General features: G+C 41.0%; 1 protein-coding gene across 6 annotated transcripts in view; it reads right to left on the reverse strand.

The window, feature by feature from the left end:
* ANKRD55 (ankyrin repeat domain 55) overlaps positions 1 to 20744 on the reverse strand; it is a 69489-nt gene that overhangs the window by 35156 nt on the left and 13589 nt on the right. For all 6 annotated transcript variants that reach the window (XM_073346183.2, XM_073346182.2, XM_073346186.2 and 3 more), the window contains exons 2-5: positions 11172 to 11294; positions 7885 to 8015; positions 6081 to 6190; positions 1331 to 1391 (exon numbers count right to left, since the gene is read on the reverse strand). In XM_073346183.2, coding sequence (XP_073202284.1) covers positions 1331 to 1391; positions 6081 to 6190; positions 7885 to 8015; positions 11172 to 11294 — 425 coding nt within the window. The remainder of the gene's footprint in view (positions 1 to 1330; positions 1392 to 6080; positions 6191 to 7884; positions 8016 to 11171; positions 11295 to 20744) is intronic.

The following is a 20744-nucleotide window of genomic DNA, read 5'->3' on the forward strand; positions in this document are numbered from 1 at the left end:
AGAATCTGTCTAACTTGAAAATAAGCAAAGAAATCCCTATCTTGGCAGGTGATGTAGGAAGGATGTTCAGGGAAGCATAACTGGTGGCATGGGGAGGGAGTGGGTTTGTCGACCCAGATTCCATTTGCATCTGCCAGCTCCATTTGAGAGCAGTCAGCCAGAAGATCCACAGTGAGGCAATGCAGCTAGGGTGACCAGATGTCCCGATTTTATAGGGACAGTCCCGATTTTTGGGTCTCTCTTATATAGGCTCCTATTACCCCCCACCCCATCTCAATTTCACGCTTGTGGTCTGGTCACCTTAGATGCAGCATGTATATAAACTGGGAAAAATGAAACCAACTTCTGTAGAGTTCTCTGAGGCCATTAGCTGAGAGGTGCAAGATCAGTGCAAAATACTATAATTAGGGCTGTCAAGCGATTAAAAAACTTAATTGCGATTAATTGCAGTTTTAATTGCACTGTTAAATAATAGACTACCCACATTAAATTTAAATATTTTAAAATATTTTTGGATGTTTTCCATATTTTCAAATATATTGATTTCAATTACAACACAGAATACAAAGTGTTCAATGCTCACTTTGTAATAAAAATAAATATTTGCACTGTAAAAAAGATATAGTATTTTTCAATTCACCTCATACAAGTACGGTAGTGCAATCTCTATCATGAAAGTTGAACTTACAAATGTAAAAATAATAATTTTACATGACTCCCTTCAGCTGAGTGAGCCCTTGTTTGCAAGGGAGGGTGGATTTTACCTTGACTTGGCATGCAGCGGGGCCGGGGGAGGAGGGAGGGGAAAGGCTGATGCAGGGAGTGTGGGATTGCCAGGCTGCTATCCTCTATGACAGCGTTTGTCAAACTTTTTGTGCTGGCAATCCCATTTGGACATATATATTTTTTACCCTCCTCACTAGAAAAAATTGTGGCCCCCTACCGTCAACCCCCCCCTCGGGGCACAGGGCTTTCCCATCTCAGGGTGCGGGGCTCTGGGTTTCAGTCCCTCTTGGAAGCAGGGCTCCAGCTCAGCTTGGGGCTTTGGCCCCCTCCACTGCTCCGAAGCTGTGGGCTGGAGCTTCAACCCTCCCCCGACCCTGGCTGTCCCCACCAAGCTGTGGGCTGGGGCTTCAGCCCCACTCCTGCTGCGGATGTTTCCCTCCCCACCCAGAGGGATCTGATTAACACTTTAATTTTGTTTTCAGTTAATTGTAGGTGTTAAATTATAATTAGGGTTGTCAATTGCAATTACTATAATAAAAAAAGTAATTCTGTGGACCCTTTTTAGGCAACAGGGAAGAATATGACCTGATACATGTTTACTTACCTCATTGTCCCGATGATTAATGTCACTTAGATGCGATTGCTGCAGCAGCACCGCTAGAAGCCTGTGGAAGCAAAGATATATTTAATATGCTACATTGACGGCTAAAACTGGATGAGAGGTTTTTAGAGAAACAGAACCCACGATCGAAAGCAAAATTAACAGCAGTGATGGATGTGAACCAGAATCCCAGATCTGGTATGTGTTCATGTTTGAAAGCCAAACCCAGATCCACTTCTGAAGTTTATGGCTTACTCTATTTGTAACTAAAACCAGAACACAAACTCAACACTTGGATCAGAGGTCACCTGTATGTAAATGCAAAAGTAGACACAATCAGGAATAATTCCAGTGTTAGTTTCCAAAATAATAAATGGGCATTAATATATCAGAATGTGCAGTGAATACCTGAGCAATTTTTTTATAGCCTAGAAATCAACAGAACTATTCATTGTGATCCTTTTAAAGTGTTAAACAGAAATGCAAATTACCTTCCTATTATACTTTTGTATTCTTGGATTAAGAAGCCCCTGTATGCATGCACACACAGAGACAGGGTTAGATTACGGCTCACAGTCTCTCTGTTGGGAGTAAGGCAATTATGCCATAAACTGGAATTTATGGAGAAATACATCTGTTTACTCTTGTAGAGAAGTAGAGTATAAACACTGCCATGTTGTGGTGGGAACAGTTAGAACTATTACACATGAGATGTTGGTTTTTCATGGTATTGAGCCCTGAAATTGACAAGACAGCTGACGTAAGTAATGCAGTGTCCACACAGACGCTGCATCACCTTAGCTACACTGACATAAGCCCTATGCCTATCATGGAGGTGGAGTTATGTCAGTGTATTAGGGCACTTACAACAGCTGTGTCCCACCATTGTCTGTTCACGGACATAGTCAGGTCAAAGTAAGCTGCCTTACGTTGACTTAGCTGTGTAATCGAGACCAGGCCTTAGGTGAAACAATGGTTTTATAACCTGAAAGATTTTGCCCCAGGATTTTCATAATCACCCTTCAAACTACTGCAGTTAACTCTGAAAATGGTTTGGTCACTGGATTTGGAGCAGGCAAATTATGTTTTATAGAAGTGCGCTGAGCATTGGTTAAAGTGTGGAGATGGTAGGGATATCCAGACCATCTTGTCACATCCGCATATCAGGATCAGCCAACATAGACCCTTATGCCTGTTTAGAGTCCATGTGACATTGGCAGATGTAAGGGTCTGAGATAGCAGAACCCCACTATCAGATTGGGACCATGATACTCACCCAAGGCATGGTGGGTTATGTGGAAGTACTTGCTCCCCCTTCAAACAAAATACAAGAGAAAGGCTCTTCTCTCCTTTGAGATCTTTTGCTCTGTTTCTTAGCTGGACAATCCTGAATTCAGGTAAAGCTCAGGTGGATGTATTATTAAACTTTAACAGTATCAGATTGCAAAAATATAGCAAACTGTGACCCAGCATCATCCCATTCCTGTCTCTTTTCTAGCCACAAACCATCTAGAGACCTTCTTCTAGTCAAACACCTTGTACAATTTATTCACAGTCTTCTCCTCACCACCCTTATAAATGTTTTCAGGTCTATATTTACAATAGCATACACCCCTCCATTCACTCAATCCCAGACTCAGCCCCCTAAAAGGCCCATCAGTCTCTTCCTTCCCCTTGTGCACTTCCTTCCTGTGCCTTTTCTACCTCTTGGGTAATGGGCTAATTAGCCTTTGGGGCTCTTCTCAGCCCATCCCAGTCTATCAATTACTAGGCACAGCTTTTCCTCTCAGGTTTACACCATGGCAATGTAATTGGTGATCCAGTGATCACAGAGCTGGTACAGATACAGTTGCCCAGAGCTCTGCCACACAAACCTATAATGAAATGCAGCCCTGCCATTTATTTAGCTGTTTGTGCATGAAGCCTGAAAAAAATCATTCTGCAGTCATGGATTGTGAGCTATTAGACAGTACAACTGTTTAAAGAAGCTGCATTCGAAACTGCTTAGTGATCATTTGCAGAAGTTACAATTCGCCAAGAAGGCAAAAAAATGATTTGCTCTGAAGTGACATACCAACGTGGCAGAACCAGGGTGTAACACACCCAGATTCTTTTCTAACCAGATACTCTCTTAAAAGTATTAAATCAATTAAAAAATATTATTTGGCCAATGGCACACCAGGGCCTGGACTCAGACTGGTATGATCACTAAAAAGCAAACGGGTGTTACAGCCCTCTTCTGAGGCATGCAGCCAATTGCATAGTCAGGCCATGTTATAATGGACTTAAAAGTCAGGTCATTTTGAGATTGCTGCAGGCCTGAATCTTACCTGTTCTGGGTCTTAAAGGGCGTAGATTTTTTTTGCTGGGAAGTAGAGGAAACATTTTTGTGGTAAACTGATATAATTAATAAAACCCCAGACTGACAGCTCAGAAGTTTGGTATATTAAAATAAGTCCAGGTGGAAATGGATTAGTGGGTAGAAGGAAGGAGAGATGATCAAAAGGTGCTTGGTAAATTCATCTATCACATGGCTCTGTAATTTGTTACATAGTTCCACAAATTAACATGGGATGTAATCAATTAAATTAGTGTGTGTGTGTACATATACATATACATACAACCCCCCACAACGCTGAAAGTCTGCAACCACACAGATGAGCTCTGCCAATTTTAACTAAACATGTAGCATGTGGAGAGTCTGCAGGGTCCATTTATCCCATTTCTCACTGAAGGCTCAGCCACTCTATGAAACATGTATTGAAGTTTAAAAACTTGCCAGCCCTTGTGCCTGAAGTGTTTAAATGGACTGATTACAGCCTGTCGATTTCAGCGTGGTCTGTGTGCTGCTAGCTATTCCTCCAGCGCATTGATTTATAGCAATGGGCTGCCAGTTCTTAAACTCAGGTGAGGAAGCACTTCACAATTAGCCACCGCATTTCGTCTTCCTTTCAAATCTAAATAGTTGGCAGAGAGCAAAAATTAGTCCAATGGAAAAATCTCACTAATGGGTATGGCACTCCAGCTGCGCCTTCTGGTAACAGGGCAATCATATCCAGAACTAATTTTGTTGACTTGGGCTAATAAGACAGATGAAAAAGAGCTGAGCAGCTGGCACACTGCTGTGTGGAGCAAAGGTCTGCTTGTTTCCATGGTGACTGTGGAAAAAACTTCAGGGAACTCTGTGTGCTGCTGTTGTTAAAGTAAATTACTGTTTCCTTTCTAATATCAGCATGTTCAGTGTGGCACAAACATAGCCTTTTCTCTTCAGAGGCTTTGTGTAATGATAATGCACTCTTGCTCTGAAACCCTCCAACTGTACCATCAGAGTGATGCATGAAAAACAATGATGAAGGTGCCAAATTAATACATAAGGAGACATTATAGACTGTCACAATACTCACCTGTAACTTGAACATCAAGTTACAGCTTTGCTGCATCAGATGTGTCAAACTGCCACTCTAAGTTCTATACGTTTCTTGCAACTTACATTTTCAACCAGCCTTTTTCAGCTACTCGTAAATGATTTACTCAGGAGAGATTTTGCATGAATTTAATCAACTTATATAAATCAGGACTTGAAAAGCTTTAAGAAGCATTCCTATTCACAAAGGAAACTATGATACAAATAGCACATTGGCTTGTGACTTGTTTTGGTGAACTGCTCTTCAGACTTTTTGATACATCTTTAATAACAGCTGTCAAAAATCAACTGTACTACATCTTACCTGATCCTTTAGAGCTACTTTCCATAGGATGGACCAAATCTTAACAGAGTTTGTCTTTTGAACAACTTTCCTCCCATTCCTAAACCCATAAGTTGCCTCCCCTCCCAATAATAAACGATTATATTCAAAACAATAATATAAATCATCATATTATATAACAGAGACATGTTCTATGACTGTGGCTCCAAGGCACTATAATAATACTAATGAATTATAATAATAATAATACAAATATTTACTATTTAATGCCACTAACATTATCCACGTAATATTATGGTAGCTGTAGCAATTACTTGCACGAGAAAGTAATGTTAGGAAAGTATTTAATACATTTTTAGCTCTCTTTTAATGCAGCTGTAAACAAGGAGGAGCCAGAACCATGTGACCAGACACTTCTCCATTAACCACGAGCAAGAGTCACATTTTGGGAACCTCTGCTTTAGCATATAGCCTATAACATTTAATTTATATAATAAGCAGTGGCAATAGAGTGCAGGGCAACTGGTTTTGTGGCTCCTACTGGGAGACCTGCATTTGTAAATAATGCTGAAGCCTGAGTTAAAGAAGAACACCCTGAACACTGGCACCAAGTTAGCTAGGGAAAATACAACATTGAACTATCATGGAAACAAACGTCCTGTGGTATTTCTAGTATAGAGGACAGCTTGATCACGTTGGTGGTGATTGTTCACTGTGAGAAATCTGGAGTTTCAGTCTCCATTCTGAATTCCATTGCTTTTGTGAGGTTTAAATCAGATTCTTCAACCTGCCTGAACACGTTCCTGTAAAACAAGTGCAGCAGAAAGAGCCATAGACTTAGGTCTAAAGTCCCAATAGCTTCTTCATTTAAATATATGATAATCACCAGATGAAACAGCAAATCACACGGATAATTGCCACAGCTAGCTTGCCTGCCCTGCGCTGCCTCCAATCAGTCAATCTCCATGTTCTTTTGGTCACTATGTACCGGACTGAGAAGATGTTTTACTCAAATAAGCAAACGCCCTTTTAACATGTGGGCTTACCTCACATCAGGCTCTGCGGTAGCAGCGTGCAGTGGCAGTCTCCCATTTTTATCAGGTATGTTCTGCTTGGCACCATTTCGGAGCAGACTGACACAGCCTTCAAGCCACCCCTAAGAAAGAAAGTACAGAAGGTCAAAAAGGGACGGAGAAGATTTGGGGCCAGATCCTCAGCTGGTGTAATTCTGCTTACACCAGCTGAGGATCTGTTCGTTGGTTTCAGAAAAACATCTAGTTAGAGCTTCAAAGATGGTTCACGTTTGGTTCAAATCCTGGACTGGTTCATCCATCCACTTCTGTAATTAAACTTTTTAGTTCCACTGCATTTTGGCCTTTCTTTGGCTGTGGTGGGGCTGGAGGGCTGTTTTAAGATTTGCAGTAGACATGGCACTGAAAATTGCTGTTGTACTAGAAAGTCTTAAGTATGTTCCTGCATATGGATTTTAATTAAATGAGAGTCAGCCAAGAGCCTGAGCATTTGATCTGATTTTCTTTATAAGAGGTTACTACAGGTAGTAAATTGATATGAAAAATCTGAGAATTGGAGTTATTTTAGGTTTTGCTTTCAGCTGTTCGTTCTTGTTTTAGCAAGTGGCTTTTTACAGAGTTCAAATAGAAGTGTTATACTGAAAATGGCACCTTCATTTATGGGGATTGGTCACTGATGGGAGTAAAATGCTGCACTGTCACCTTCAAAAACAAACCAAAGCAGATGAGCACTCTGGTTCTCACTGAGCAAAGTATTTTGGCATGTGCTTTAGTCCCAAGGAAGTCAAACGTGTGCTTAAGTGCTTTCCTCAAACTGGGGCCTCTGCAAGGTCACTCCCCTGCAGCTCAAGTCATCTGCCTGCCAAGCATGACTAGTATTTACTGGGAAGAGGTGGAATGAGGGAATTAAAGTACCTTTGTGTTGCCCACTGATCAAAGTTTTGTTGCAGAGAAGTTTGCAAACTTGGCTAAATCCAGCACTCAGTTGCATTCATGCACACATGCAATCCCATTGAAATCAATCCTCCGGGCAGACGTCACCCAGATTCTCACGAGGCCTCACACTACTTACAGCATAGAAACCACCACTCACTAATTTAAATCACATGTAGCATGCTCATGGATCTGAAATTTCCCCATGCATCCAAGGCTCTTACTCTCGTTGTCTCTTTAACGCTAACCAAGGGAGTACATTACAATGATTCACTCTCCCTATCCCAGACACCTGATTAAATTGCAAAGGATCGTGAGCCTAATCCTTAGGACATCCCTGAGGATTTTAGCCTATGTAAGTTTTGTGGCACTGGTCACTCTATAATGTAATTAACCATTTGGGTGGGAAAACAAATGCTTATCCTATCTTATGCCTTCTGTTTAGCTTTAGAGACCGTAAGGATAAGAATTTCAGCTTAAACTTGGGAATTCTGAAGCCATGAGGCCAGCTTAAGTGTCTGGAATGTTTTCCAGTAATTTATTTTTTCAACAGATGTTTTTTCCCCCTTCAGGAAAAGAGGAAGGGAAAACACAGCATGTTACTAATCATAGGATTTTTTGAAAATATCTAGCAAAGGAAATATCTGTTCTTGAAAGCGACATGCATATTTAATATGTTTGAATGGATTGCCCATTCTGCTACTTTTGACACATTTTCTAGCTGAAAATGTCACAGTTAAGCTGAAGCACTGTTCTTTGCACAGTTCCCTAGGACCACACAAGTCTTGTACTTATTCTCCCCTTGCTGTGATTCAAAATTAGTCTTTATTACTTCACCCTCTTGCCCTCCCAAAGTGCTCTCTGTAACAGACAGAAGTCTTGGTACCAGATAGGTTGCAAGAGATAAACTGGTGCGTCCACAGGCATCTTGAGTATTAATATTTGCTCCCATCTTCAACAGCAATTTCACTGTATCGACTTGGCGTCCCGAAACAGCGTGCATCAAGGGGGTACAACCTTGGGGGGAAATAGATACTAATTAATTAATTAAATAGTTAATAATTCTTTTACAATCCTTCGTTTGTTAAAGCCATAAGGAGGAGATAGTCTTTTGTTTGCTAAATAAACCACTGGTACATTAACAAACCTCCTCTTCTACCAACTGTTTAGCAACTGTACCGGAGGCACAAAGGAATTCCTATTCAAGCTAGCTGATCATCCACTTTTTAAAAAAATGTGCCTTAATTAACAAAAGGCTTGCCTAGTTAGCATTTTGGTGGGAAAATTCTTTTTACATTGACGAGCCTTCTCTGTGAGTCAGGCCTCATGTAACAATTTTGAAGCTGATATTCCTCAAAATGCACACAAGCCCAGGCCTGGGAGATGCTCTTCTCCAACTTCAGTTTCACCCTACCTGTGTGTGCCTACAGGGTTTATGAAAATAGGCACCACTCTGAGGGCACAAATCAGCATGCACCTACAGATGATACTGCATGTACGCAATTGCTTCTTTAAAAATTGGCCTTCAGTCTAGAATATTTTGCCTTCTCCTACCTTTGGAAGTTAAGTTCTCTAGTAGTTACTCTATATTAGCTGTCTCCCAGGCTGGAAAGAGCAGCATAAGCAGCATCCAAACTAATACTTGATTTTCCTCAAGAATTTCATCACTGCATTTAAATTGTTTCTTCTCTTATGTCTTCTTAATAATTAACTACTGACTAACAGCAATATGCTTTTCTCCAACAGGTAATGGAGTGATTTAAAATGATTAAACTGATACATTGAACACTAGCAACTATAGTTTGAAAAGTGCTGTATATTTGTGCAATTTAAGGGCCTTATTCTCATGTGAGTAGTTTCACTGAACTCTGTGGCACTACATGGGTGCATAAGTACCATTCAACATGAGAAAGCATTGCAAAATCTGGCCCTACATTTTGTCTTGAAGCAGGTTGTGATGGGTCCCTTCTAGGGTGCCATATGGAACTTGGGTACAGCTGAGCCCTCTGTTTTACCAGTCTGGGTTCCCTCTCACACTGTGACATTGTGACAAGCTACAAAGCCCTCCAAGCTTGTGCTCACACCAACATCCACAGGCAGGTGCCACACGCAGCTGTGTTCATGAATGCTCTGCCAGCCGCTGCATGAACCAACAATAGAAAGGCTCAAGCCAAAATATCTCCAGCTCCCCAGTCTAGGACCCCAGAGCTGTAGCATCCTGCCCTGGTCAAAGCTTGACCAGTATGAATTTATTACACAGTGCACCCTTCCCTCGATGTGAAGAGGACGATGCACAAGCCCTTGTTAACTGAGCTGAGATTTTTCCACAAACACTTCACTCAAAAACATACTGGTTAAGATAAAACTTAAAAAGGGTTTATTAATTATAGAAAGGTAGATTTTAAGTGATTATAAGTGATAGCAAACAGATCAAAGCAGATTACCATAAGAAATAAAACAAAACTGCAATCTAAGCCTAATGTACTAGTTAGGATTTGAATCACACAGTGTCTCACCCAGTTAGACAGTACAAGCAGGTTAGCTTTTGCATACACAGGCAGGCTTCCTTCTTTCCTGCCTGGGACCAGTACTTCCCCTCTCCCCCACTTTCAGGTGTTGTGTTGTAGGGAGAGTGAGATCCAGTTATGATGATACTTCTCCCTTTTATATCTCTTCCAACTTGCTGGAAAGCTCTTTTGCTGTGACCTGGGTCAAAGAGTTCCCATTGTGTAGGGCTATCTCTGAGAGGTTTCTATTGTACATAGTTTCTGGGGTAATCCTGGTGCTTGTGTGCATTTCCTCAATAAGCCATCAACATTGTTTGGCCTTTTTATTGTTGTACCTGAATGGCTGCTTGTGGGTGTTCTCAACCTCACAACATGTTTCAGTAGCACATACAGAGCCAAACTTCATAACGTCACATACAATGATAGCACGTACAATCCAATGATATATTAATGTCTCGCAGTTCAAGACTTTTAGAATAATACCTCAAAAGGCATACTTTGTATAAAACATATCATAATTATCTGACAGTGGTGAATATGGGGGTGCCAGGGTTTCACACAGATGATCTCAGTTACATCAGTGTGTGTATATAAGTATCACTGAGTTACTCTGGAATTGAAACGTAATGGTTAGTCTACTGCAGGCAGTTAGACACTCTGCCTTTATTCTTCTCGTTTAGGAGCTGGAAGGTCAAAAGGCTCTTGTCTTGACTTTACTGAAATCCAGGGAACTATCTGAAGATAACACAAAGATCCCAATTTCTGAATCCAGATTTTACAACCAGTTTTCAGAAACAGACAGAGATATCTGCAGGGTGGTTTTTGTTTGTTTGTTTCTTTTTAAATGATTGAATCCTGCACTTTTCATGCTAATCCTGGGAAAATGCTGTGGTAAAAACTAGACTCTTGATTGAACACAAAATACTTCAAGGGACAAGCTTTCAAAGATCTCTGGTTCATATTCACTTGGAAAATACATGCCTGAAAAGACAACCAAGTAACTGCATGCACTCAGATGGCACCCTGTCAGGCATGGCATGAGAACCTGAATAGAAAAAAATATGCAGCTTCAAGCATAAAACAGGTAACTGATTATACATGCAATTGCTCTTTTGGCAAGAAACTGCATATGTTACCATTTTATTAATTGTCTGTTTGTACCTGTGCCCTTATTCAGCAAGCACAAATAACTGCTGGTGTCCACTTTTTAAAATTTGGCCAAATGAGTCTTTAAGATGTCCAAAAATATATATAATTTGGATTTGACTAGAATAAATTATTTCTCCATCCTCCCCTGAAATTTCAGCAACTTTCCAGCATTTCTCTTTCTATGACAAACAATATAAATTCATGGCAGACAACTTTGTGTCTCATGTCCACTGTCTGATACATGGGATATTCTTATTTATATGTAAATTAATAAACTTGTAAGGAGGAAGAAAATATTATTTTGTGGCCATCCAAAATGCATATTCCCAATGGATATCCCCCCCAAAATACCAATTTCCCATTCTATTGCTCATAAAGGGGAGAACTTGATATAATTCTACTTATGATGTTTCACTAATTTTTAAAGTCAATATTAAAAATGGAAAAAAGATGATAGCTCAGTCACATATTGTATTGATTAACTCGTTGGGAACAATCTAAACCCTCTAAGTTTTACCCTCGCTGTCGCAGCATTCTAATATTGAAGGGTCTTCAAGAATCACTGCAGTCAGTGTGTTGACGTCACCATTAGCAGCTGTTTGGTAAACCACAGTGAGGTCGATTTCTTCTGCTGAATCACCTAGAGACAGATACATTTAAGTGGGTATGTGGGGAAACTCTACAAATGATGAATGGTAAAAATAATGCCATTTATTTTCATGAGGCTGGGTTTCATGAGACATCTAACCAAAAATAATCCAACCAACATGATGTTGCATTTGGTCATCTGAATCATGTTCTTCAGTATCAACAACCTCCTACAAATTCTCATACAGAGTCACTGAGAAGTATGTACAAGCAATCTTCTGAGGGGGCTAGGTTTCTGACTCAACTCATGAAGGCCATATTAATTGCACAGAATAAAGTCTGGAGTGAGAAACACTAAGTTTTAAAAAAAGAAACCCATCAATGAAGTTTTGACAAATTTCTCAAAAGATTAGCAGCCACGTATATATGTATGATACAGTGTAAGTTAAGGATACAGGTATTTTCAGTTTCTTTATTATCTCACCACAAAACATGAGGTGGAGATTATGAATTTGTTTCCTCTGAAGTATTCTGATCCTCCTCCAGGAAATATAAATGTTTGCAATTTCGATGTTGGTTTTAAAGGCAAATAGTGTTTAAAACAAGGAAGTGTAAACTGGCCGGTGAAGATCAATGAGAATTGTATAGTCCTTATTTTCTCTCTGCATTCTATAGTGCCAGGTGGTAGAAAAACGCTGATTTAAAACTGAAGTAACATATTCCGACAGGTGATCCTGATGACAGTTTGCAAGCTGAAATGGACATTGGGCCAATTTAAAATAAGCTTCCTTGAGGGGTGAAGGTGCGGTGGCTGGTGAAGAAAGCATTGGAGCCATCTCTGCCAGAATGCCATTAGTGCAGAGTTCGCTTGTACACAGGCTGTGACACTGGCTGTCTCCAGCTGCTTTAAGGCCACTTTGTACCATGGCCATGCAGGGTGGTCTTAGTTTACTGGAGAATCCAGCCAAGTACAATACTTCTGTAACTCACAGGGATGTGAGACTTAGTTGTTTGTAAAGCACCTTGAGATTCTTAGATAGAAGGCACTATAGAAATCCAGAGTATTATTTACTCTATTGCAACACTCTGCACTATTTAACTGTACTTAAAAATGAAAGAATAAAAAGTATGGATTACACAATCTAATACTGAAGAGTGAAATCCTGTTTGCTCCAAAACTTTACTTTACAGATTACCACTAGTGATGTAAAGTTACACTGGAAGGTAACCACAAGCAGGGCTTTGCACATATTAATATTTTCAAATAATAAAACCGTTTGTTATATCATAAGTAACCAGCTATTGTCGTCAAACACAAACATTTTGCTTCCAGGGTTCTCTTGATTGTGCTCCATGTGTCATTTTATTCTAGCAGCTGGATTTTTAATTCTGTTTCAGAAAGGCTGGTAAATACAGTCTACTCTTACCAGAGTGAATGGTTAGTCATTACTTTGCCTATAACTGCATTTGGATTTCATGCAACCATAAGTCCTGTTTACATATTACTGCCATGCATAGATTAGAGTCCTCAAAGGGTTGTGTGCCTGTCAAGGGAAGAGTAAAAAGCAAAAAAACCAATCATGGGTTGACTAGACAAATGATCTAATTTAGCCAAATTCAATCCTTCAGAAAAAAGTACTTTTTAAATTTATCATCAACAGCAACTCATAGAGAAGGCAAACAAAAAAGCCTCTATGGTTACTCAGGGATGACAGCTTGGTCAGAGGAAAAACCCAGGAGTCTCATTTCAGAGGAGGTTACACTAGTTTCATTAACAGTTACAGAAGACCAAGTGCAAAGCAGTTGTTTATTAGCAATAGTTGAGTTCTTCTTCAACTACAATGAACTTCACCAGTCAAAACAGGTGAAAGTGTCTTTTCATCTAATTTACTCCTTCATTTCTGGGACTCTTATTTGTTTTCATGGTGGGATTCTTTTGGAATTTATCTATAATTTCACCAGTGGCCCTTATTCTAAAAAGCAGCTTAGTCTCACTAGACAGAGGTTGCAGTCTCTATGACATCTATTATTGAATTATGAGTACACTCTTCTGAGCCTTCTGTACCAGTGATGAGGAAAAATAATGTCCAAGTAAATTTCAATAACAGTGAAAACAAAGTAAAAAAATTCATGTTTTTAATACAGTATTTCTAGACCTATATAAGCTTAAAATTAAAAAGACTCCTAATTCATCATACCAAGATGAGATTTTCAAGTGTGTTGTAATCCAAAAGTCTAGCGACACAGTTGAAAGTCTCTGAATCTGTGACATTCTCACTCCACTCCCAGAAATAATTAAAAAAGATCAGCTATCTGTACAAGAGAAAAAGTAAATGATGGATGAGCATAGTGTCTCTCTATCTCACTCACACACCCACCCACCCCCATTCATTTTGGTGAGAATGCGACCTGTTATCTGAATAAATAAAAATTATGATTAACTCCCAGATTATAATATGTTACATTTTCAAGGTTAGGCATGAGTGTCTAACATGGCATATTAGTATGTGCTTTATTCTTGCCAGCAAGTTAAAGAAGTATGGGCTGGATGAATGGACTATAAGGTGGATAGAAAGTTGGCTAGATTGTCAGGCTCAAAGGGTAGTGATCAATGGCTCCATGTCTAGTTGGCAGCCGGTATCAAGTGGAGTGCCCCAAGGGTTGGTCCTGGGGCCGGTTTTGTTCAATATCTTCATTAATGATCTGGAGGATGGTGTGGATTGCATCCTCAGCAAATTTGCAGATGACACTAAACTGGGAGGAGAGGTAGATACACTGGAGGGTAGGGATAGGATACAGAGGGACCTAGACAAATTGGAGGATTGGGCCAAAAGAAATCTGATGAGGTTCAACAAGGACAAGTGCAGAGTCCTGCACTTAGGACAGAAGAATCCCATGCACTGCTACAGACTAGGGACCGAATGGCTTGGCAACAGTTCTGCAGAAAAGAACCTAGGGGTTACAGTGGATGAGAAGCTGGATATGAGTCAACAGTGTGCCCTTGTTGCCAAGAAGGCCAATGGCATTTTGGGATGTATACGTAGGGGCATTACCAGCAGATCGAGGGACGTGATCGTTCTCTATTCAACACTGGTGAGGCCTCATCTGGAGTACTGTGTCCAGTTTTGGGCCCCACACTACAAGAAGGATGTGGAAAAATTGGAAAGAGTCCAGTGGAGGGCAACAAAAATGATTAGGGGACTGGAACACATGACTTATGAGGAGAGGCTGAGGGAACTGGGATTGTTTAGTCTGCGGAAGAGAAGAATGAGGGGGGATTTGATAGATGCTTTCAACTACCTGAAAGGGGGTTCCAAAGAGGATGGATCTAGACTGTTCTCAGTGGTAGCTGATGACAGAACAAGGAGTAATGGTCTCAAGTTGCAGTGGGGGAGGTTTAGGTTCAATAAGGATAAGTGCAGGGTCCTGCACTTAGGACGGAAGAACCCAATGCACAGCTACAGACTAGGGACCGAATGGCTAGGCAGCAGTTCTGCGGAAAAGGACCTAGGGGTGACAGTGGACGAGAAGCTGGATATTAGCCAGCAGTGTGCCCTTGTTGCCAAGAAGGCCAATGGCATTTTGGGATGTATAAGTAGGGGCATAGCGAGCGATCGAGGGACGTGATCGTCCCCCTCTATTCGACATTGGTGAGGCCTCATCTGGAGTATTGTGTCCAGTTTTGGGCCCCACACCACAAGAAAGATGTGGATAAATTGGAGAGAGTCCAGCGAAGGGCAACAAAAATGATTAGGGGTCTGGAACACATGACTTATGAGGAGAGGCTGAGGGAACTGGGATTGTTTAGTCTGCAGAAGAGAAGAGTGAGGGGGGATTTGATAGCTGCTTTCAACTACCTGAGAGGTAGTTCCAGGGAGGATGGTTCTAGACTATTCTCAGTGGTGGAAGAGGACAGGACAAGGAGTAATGGTCTCAAGTTGCAGTGGGGGAGGTTTAGGTTGGATATTAGGAAAAACTTTTTCACTAGGAGGGTGGTGAAACACTGGAATGCGTTGCCTAGGGAGGTGGTGGAATCTCCTTCCTTAGAAGTTTTTAAGGTCAGGCTTGACAAAGCCCTGGCTGGGATGATTTAACTGGGAATTGGTCCTGCTTTTGAGCAGGGGGTTGGACTAGATGACCTCCTGAGGTCCCTTCCAACCCTGATATTCTATGATTCTATGATTCTATATGGTGATCAGTTGCATCCTGAGCACTTCAGCCAGATCCACCAACCAGACACCTGCAAAAGAATTCTCAGTAGTAACTCAGAGCCCTCCCCACCTTCAGACATTGGAGGTATTTGCTAAGAGCAGTTGTTGATGGACAATATGCCATTGTGGGCAATCTCATTGTACCATCGCCTCCAGAAACTTGTAAAGCTCAGTCTCTGCACCTGTCCCTGTGTGAGTTAATCTTTCTTAAACATAGGAGACCAGAATTGCACACAGTATTCCCGATGAGATTTCACCAGAGCCTCATATAATGATAATAATACTTCTAGATCTCTACTGGAAGTACCTTGCCAGATGCATCCTAGTGTTGCATTAGCCTTTTTCACAGTCACATCACATTGGCAACTCATAGTAATCCTGTCATTGACCAATACATCCAGGTCTTTCTCCTTTTCAGTCACTTCCAACTGATACATCCCCAGTTTATAGCAAAAATTCTTGTTGTTGATTCCTTGTACCTGCAGGGATCAGGTGTCACTGGCCCTGTGGCAGCTTCTTCAGCCCTACTCCTATGAACCTACTCTCTCATTCCCCAGCTGGGAGTGCTGCAGCTGTCCCCAGGCAAGAGCCATTCAACAGCATGGTGCCCTCACAGTATTAACCGGTGGTGTCTTCTCTCCCCCACCAGGTCCTCAGCCTTCCCTGTACCTTGTGCCTGCAGGGTTCAGGTGTCATTCGTCCTGAGGTCATGCAGGGAGCCCTCTGCAGCTCTGCTGTCATGGCCCTGCTCACTCATTCACCAGCTAGGAGTATGGGCAAGAAAAGTTCAGCAGGGGATGATCTTCCCAATAGCCGGGAGTTTGTCCTCCTCGCAGTCCTGGCAGAGGTCTCTGTTCTGCTGGGCCAGGACAGTAGCCTCCCCTCACCTTGTGCCTGGGTATCTTGGGCCCCTTGGCCATGCAGGGAGCCCCCTGCAGCCCTGCCCTAACTCTAACTCCAGCCCTATCCCCCTTATCTTCTAGCACCTAAATTTAACATAGTTAAAAATTGAAACAAAATCTTAATAAAAATCTATATTGTCAAAATTGCAAAAAGACCACCCCCAAACCCAACTTCCCCCCAAATTCTGCCAATCCTTCTTATAATGTAATAAATTAGGCTAGGTAACACTTTATGTCTTCTCAGTACAACACCCCTCAAAGCCTCGCAACACCTCTGTGAAGTAAGGGGGCATTAAGGCAAAGGGGGCCAGGACATTTATGCCTAGAAAGGACTACAATATGGGTCCAGAGAAACCAGGTCGTTTGCCCAAGCCCACAGATGGCATTAGTTCCAATGCTAATGAAAAATAAGCATGTCCTCCACTGGCCATGAGTAATTCTTACAGACAAATTATATCTTTGAGCATTTCAGAGGCTTTACTGGGTGCCTATTAAAGAGCCATATGGGGTATATTTCCTAGTAGTCAGAGTTTCTTTCACTTCAACTAATCTGCTTTTGAAAGTGTACTAGATCTAATTATTATTACCCAAACTTCTGACATATCTAAGTAATCTTTCACGTGACACAGTGAATGGCAATTTCATTTTGCACATTAGCAAAATTGCTGGGAAATGAAGATGAGCATTTATGAATCTCTAGCATTCAGATGTTAAATTGGACTGTGAACATATTTTCAATTTTAATCTCCTTCTTCAGTGCTCAGTAGCATCAATATGTCTCAGGCTGTTTCAGAATTTCCTTTGCAGTCCCCTATCGTTTATCAACACAATGATTAAGGATGTTTCTGTATTTTCTTTATTATCTCATACTGAGTTTTAAAATAAACATTAAAAGGGTGTAAGCCTGAGAGTGAACTGTTCTTACAATAGCAGAAAAGTGCATGTGAACATGTCTTTCTGAACCGTCTCTGAAATACAGTTCAAATATTAAATAAAAATATTATATACAGTACAAACTCATCCCCGTAATGCAGTCTATTTTTATTAACATAGAAGTTAATAATAAGATAAAGTTCAGCTCAAACTTCCTCTCTCCTTCTCAGGTTCCTCCATCCAGCCTGTGTAGCTCCCACCTAGAGCTTCTCTGTCTAGAAAGCCCCCACTCCCACTTCCCTTATATCTTGGTAGGGTAAGGAGCCATCTTTCTCAGTAAGTCAACAGAACTCTCCTACCCTTTCTCCACAGGCTCACACTTATTATGGTGTGATGTTTTAGGTAAAAGCTGCTGGCCTGTTACAGTCTGCTCTTTAAGGATATGTCTACACTACATCTGGGAATGAGCCTCCCAGACTAGGTAGACAGACTCACGCTAGCAGGGCTTGAGCTAGCATGCTAAAAATAGCAGTGTGGATATTGAGGTTTGGACTCTCAAGCCCACCTGACCCCTTAGGCTCCAGAGCCCGAGCTCCAGCCTGAGTCACAATATCCACACTGCTATTTTTGGTGCGCTAGCTCAAGCCAAACCAGTGTAAGTCTCTCTACTTGGGCTGGGAGGCTTGCTCCCAACAGCCACATAGACATACCCCTGGCACAACAAAGCAGCCGCTTCAGTTACGCAATAGATCTCAGGCCTGATGCTCAGTTACACTACCTGAGTGACATGAGCTGACCATCTACCTTAAGGCCCATTAGTGTAACTGAGGGTCAGGCCTTTAGTTCTTTAGAGTGAAGTTTGTCAGGCCACTGAACTACAATGTGAACAAAGGAAGGTGACAGAAAAGTGAGTTTAAGTAACGGGAATGGGAGGAGTTCGCCAATAGAAAGGGAATCTAAGTAAAGGGTGGCATGGCCCTATGTACATAATTTTCTGTGCTAACATAATTACATTTGAAAATTGTTTGTAGGATAAAAAAGTCCCAGCAGCTGTAAAGAAGCCTGTTCAAACCATTTACTAATATATAAACAAACAATTATTATTATTTCCTGGATGGATACGTGATAAAATGTCTTCAAAATATTTAAAAATTATTTGACGTACAAGACCAATCCATGATCCTATGTGGTCTCAGCTCCGTTCCCATTAGCTCCACATTATAATTTCCCATCCAGCATAATTCCGCACACATGACTTTCTCTCCCTTGGAAACAATCATCATTCTTACTTTTAAAACTTGGCTACCATGGAGACTGAATCAACCCTCACCCTGAGAAAAGTTAGTCTGTCACACTCAAGGCCAGTGCTTATAGTCTTGGTAGATTTAGAAAGCTGACATGAAGTCTGCCTCTAAAAATACAGACCCTCCCATTCCATTACTGTTAAATTGAGACTGAAGCACGCTGTTTTCCTTTCAGTTAGTCTCTTAAATTGCACATTTTAAACAACTTACAAATAAAAATAGATAATTTTACTTTAAAATCCAGTTAGTAGTGGAAGAGGAATGCTCCAGGAGTGGTAAGTAGATATTGAGCCTTTGACCTGTAGGTCACAGCTTTCAAGATAGCTGGGATCAGAAGTGACTAAGAGCCATTACTGTTTGATGGATGCTCAGCAGCCTACCAGTATGTGAAATAATGGCAGTGGTTTCAGTTCAGTGTCCAATAATAGACAGTTTCCACATTACGCAAACCACTATCACAACTGGTAATCTCGGCAAAGAGGCTAAGACTTGATTGTATCATGGAGATTAGTTCTAATCTCTTACTCCAAGAAGAGTATCTGCTGTATGAAGTTTGAAGCAAATTGGCAGGGCAGAGAGGTGACGCTTATGTTGCTGCTACCACTATTCTGCAGCTAGATGGGGAATTCCCTCTTGAGTGCTGTCACTGGGAGTCTTTCACAGTTATAAATGGTTGGAAACCCTACAGGGTGGGAAGGGGAAGAAACTGATGGAATAAAAGAGCAGGATCAATTTTTTGTGTGGGGATAACTAATGAAATTGGGGTATTTGTAGCCTGGGTGCCCACCTGGGATTTTAAAATTGCATACACTTCGCATATGCAAGCTTTATGCAAAAATCCTCAGGCTTTATCCAATGTAGGCAGGCCTACTCTTGGCAGAGACATGAAGTGATCCATCTAGAAAAGGAAGCCAAATTCTCCAGTCCTTGAACATGTGAGGCACTTACCCTCCCACAGAGCAATAAAACGAAATCAATAGAACATTAATATTTAAGTAACAGCAGGTGCACTTTCCCACATAAACAAACAAACAAACCTTCCTAGTCACAATAACCTACCTTACCCTCCCAATCTCCATAGCAACATCATAGCAACCTCCTTCCCACCCCAGGAAAGCCAGAGAAATATTCAGTGACTCTCTCTGCCCTTTTCCCCCCTCCAAAAAAGATTGTCTCTACTGCTGTCAGTAGCATAGGGCTCTTTATAAGATTTACATAGCCCAAAGCTAGCACAAGACATGGGGATAGGTGGGGAATCCTTAACCAATAACAGGAATGACTAAATGAGTATATTATGTATTCCTAACTGCACCGAAGCCATAATATATCATTTGACACACATTTTAATTAATGCTAATTCCATTGATTTGATTTCAGAAAGGATGGCTTAAACAAGATCTGTGTGTTTTGACATACCTCTAATCTCCTATACCTCCATTGCAACTTGCCAAACTTTTGCATCACAAACAAGTTGAACTATACTGACAGACTGAGAAATTGTGTCAAAAAGGGGACTAATACAGCAGTCAGGTAACATATCACCCTTTTAATCTCCTTTGGTAAGTTGTTTACAGTACCAACTTGTGGATTTTTATTGTACGATTGGGGTCACATCCTCAGCTGGAGTAAACAGACTCCACGACACCAATTTATCCCAGCAGCAGAACAGGTCCTCTGCATTCAAGTGTGTTTACCTAACTTAATTTGCTTTCTCACTATGCTGTTAAAAACACCAATAAATGCTACATTTGTTTCATCTAAGCTGACTGTTAGACTGTTTTATCTGGGAAATTACTGTCTGGCACTGCTGAATGGAAGCTGTCACTCGTCTTCTGGGAAGCGAAAAGGTGCATATGGGTCAAGGAGAAGCCTGTAGTGTGGCTATACATAGCAGTGCCACAGAAAGATCTGCAGGTAACATTGTGGGCAAAGAGCCAAATGATGTATGGGTTCAAAATGCTGTCACAATAACAAATCTGTGTTTAGGTTTTTTTTTAAAACGCTTCTAGTGTATCTTTAATGTTCAGGAAAGATGAATGTTCAAAGTTGACATCTCTGTTTAGCATTTCTGAAATATGTAGTAGTGTTCCACAAGGATATAATTTCTTTCAAGACATTAAATACTAGAAGTTTGGTCTCAAAGGAAGTATATGAAATACATACAATGTGATCTTAATGTAGTGTTTTACAAGGAATGTGTTATACGTGCATG

The sequence above is a fragment of the Lepidochelys kempii genome, chromosome 5, assembly GCF_965140285.1.
Source record: "Lepidochelys kempii isolate rLepKem1 chromosome 5, rLepKem1.hap1, whole genome shotgun sequence".
Taxonomy (NCBI): domain Eukaryota; kingdom Metazoa; phylum Chordata; order Testudines; family Cheloniidae; genus Lepidochelys; species Lepidochelys kempii.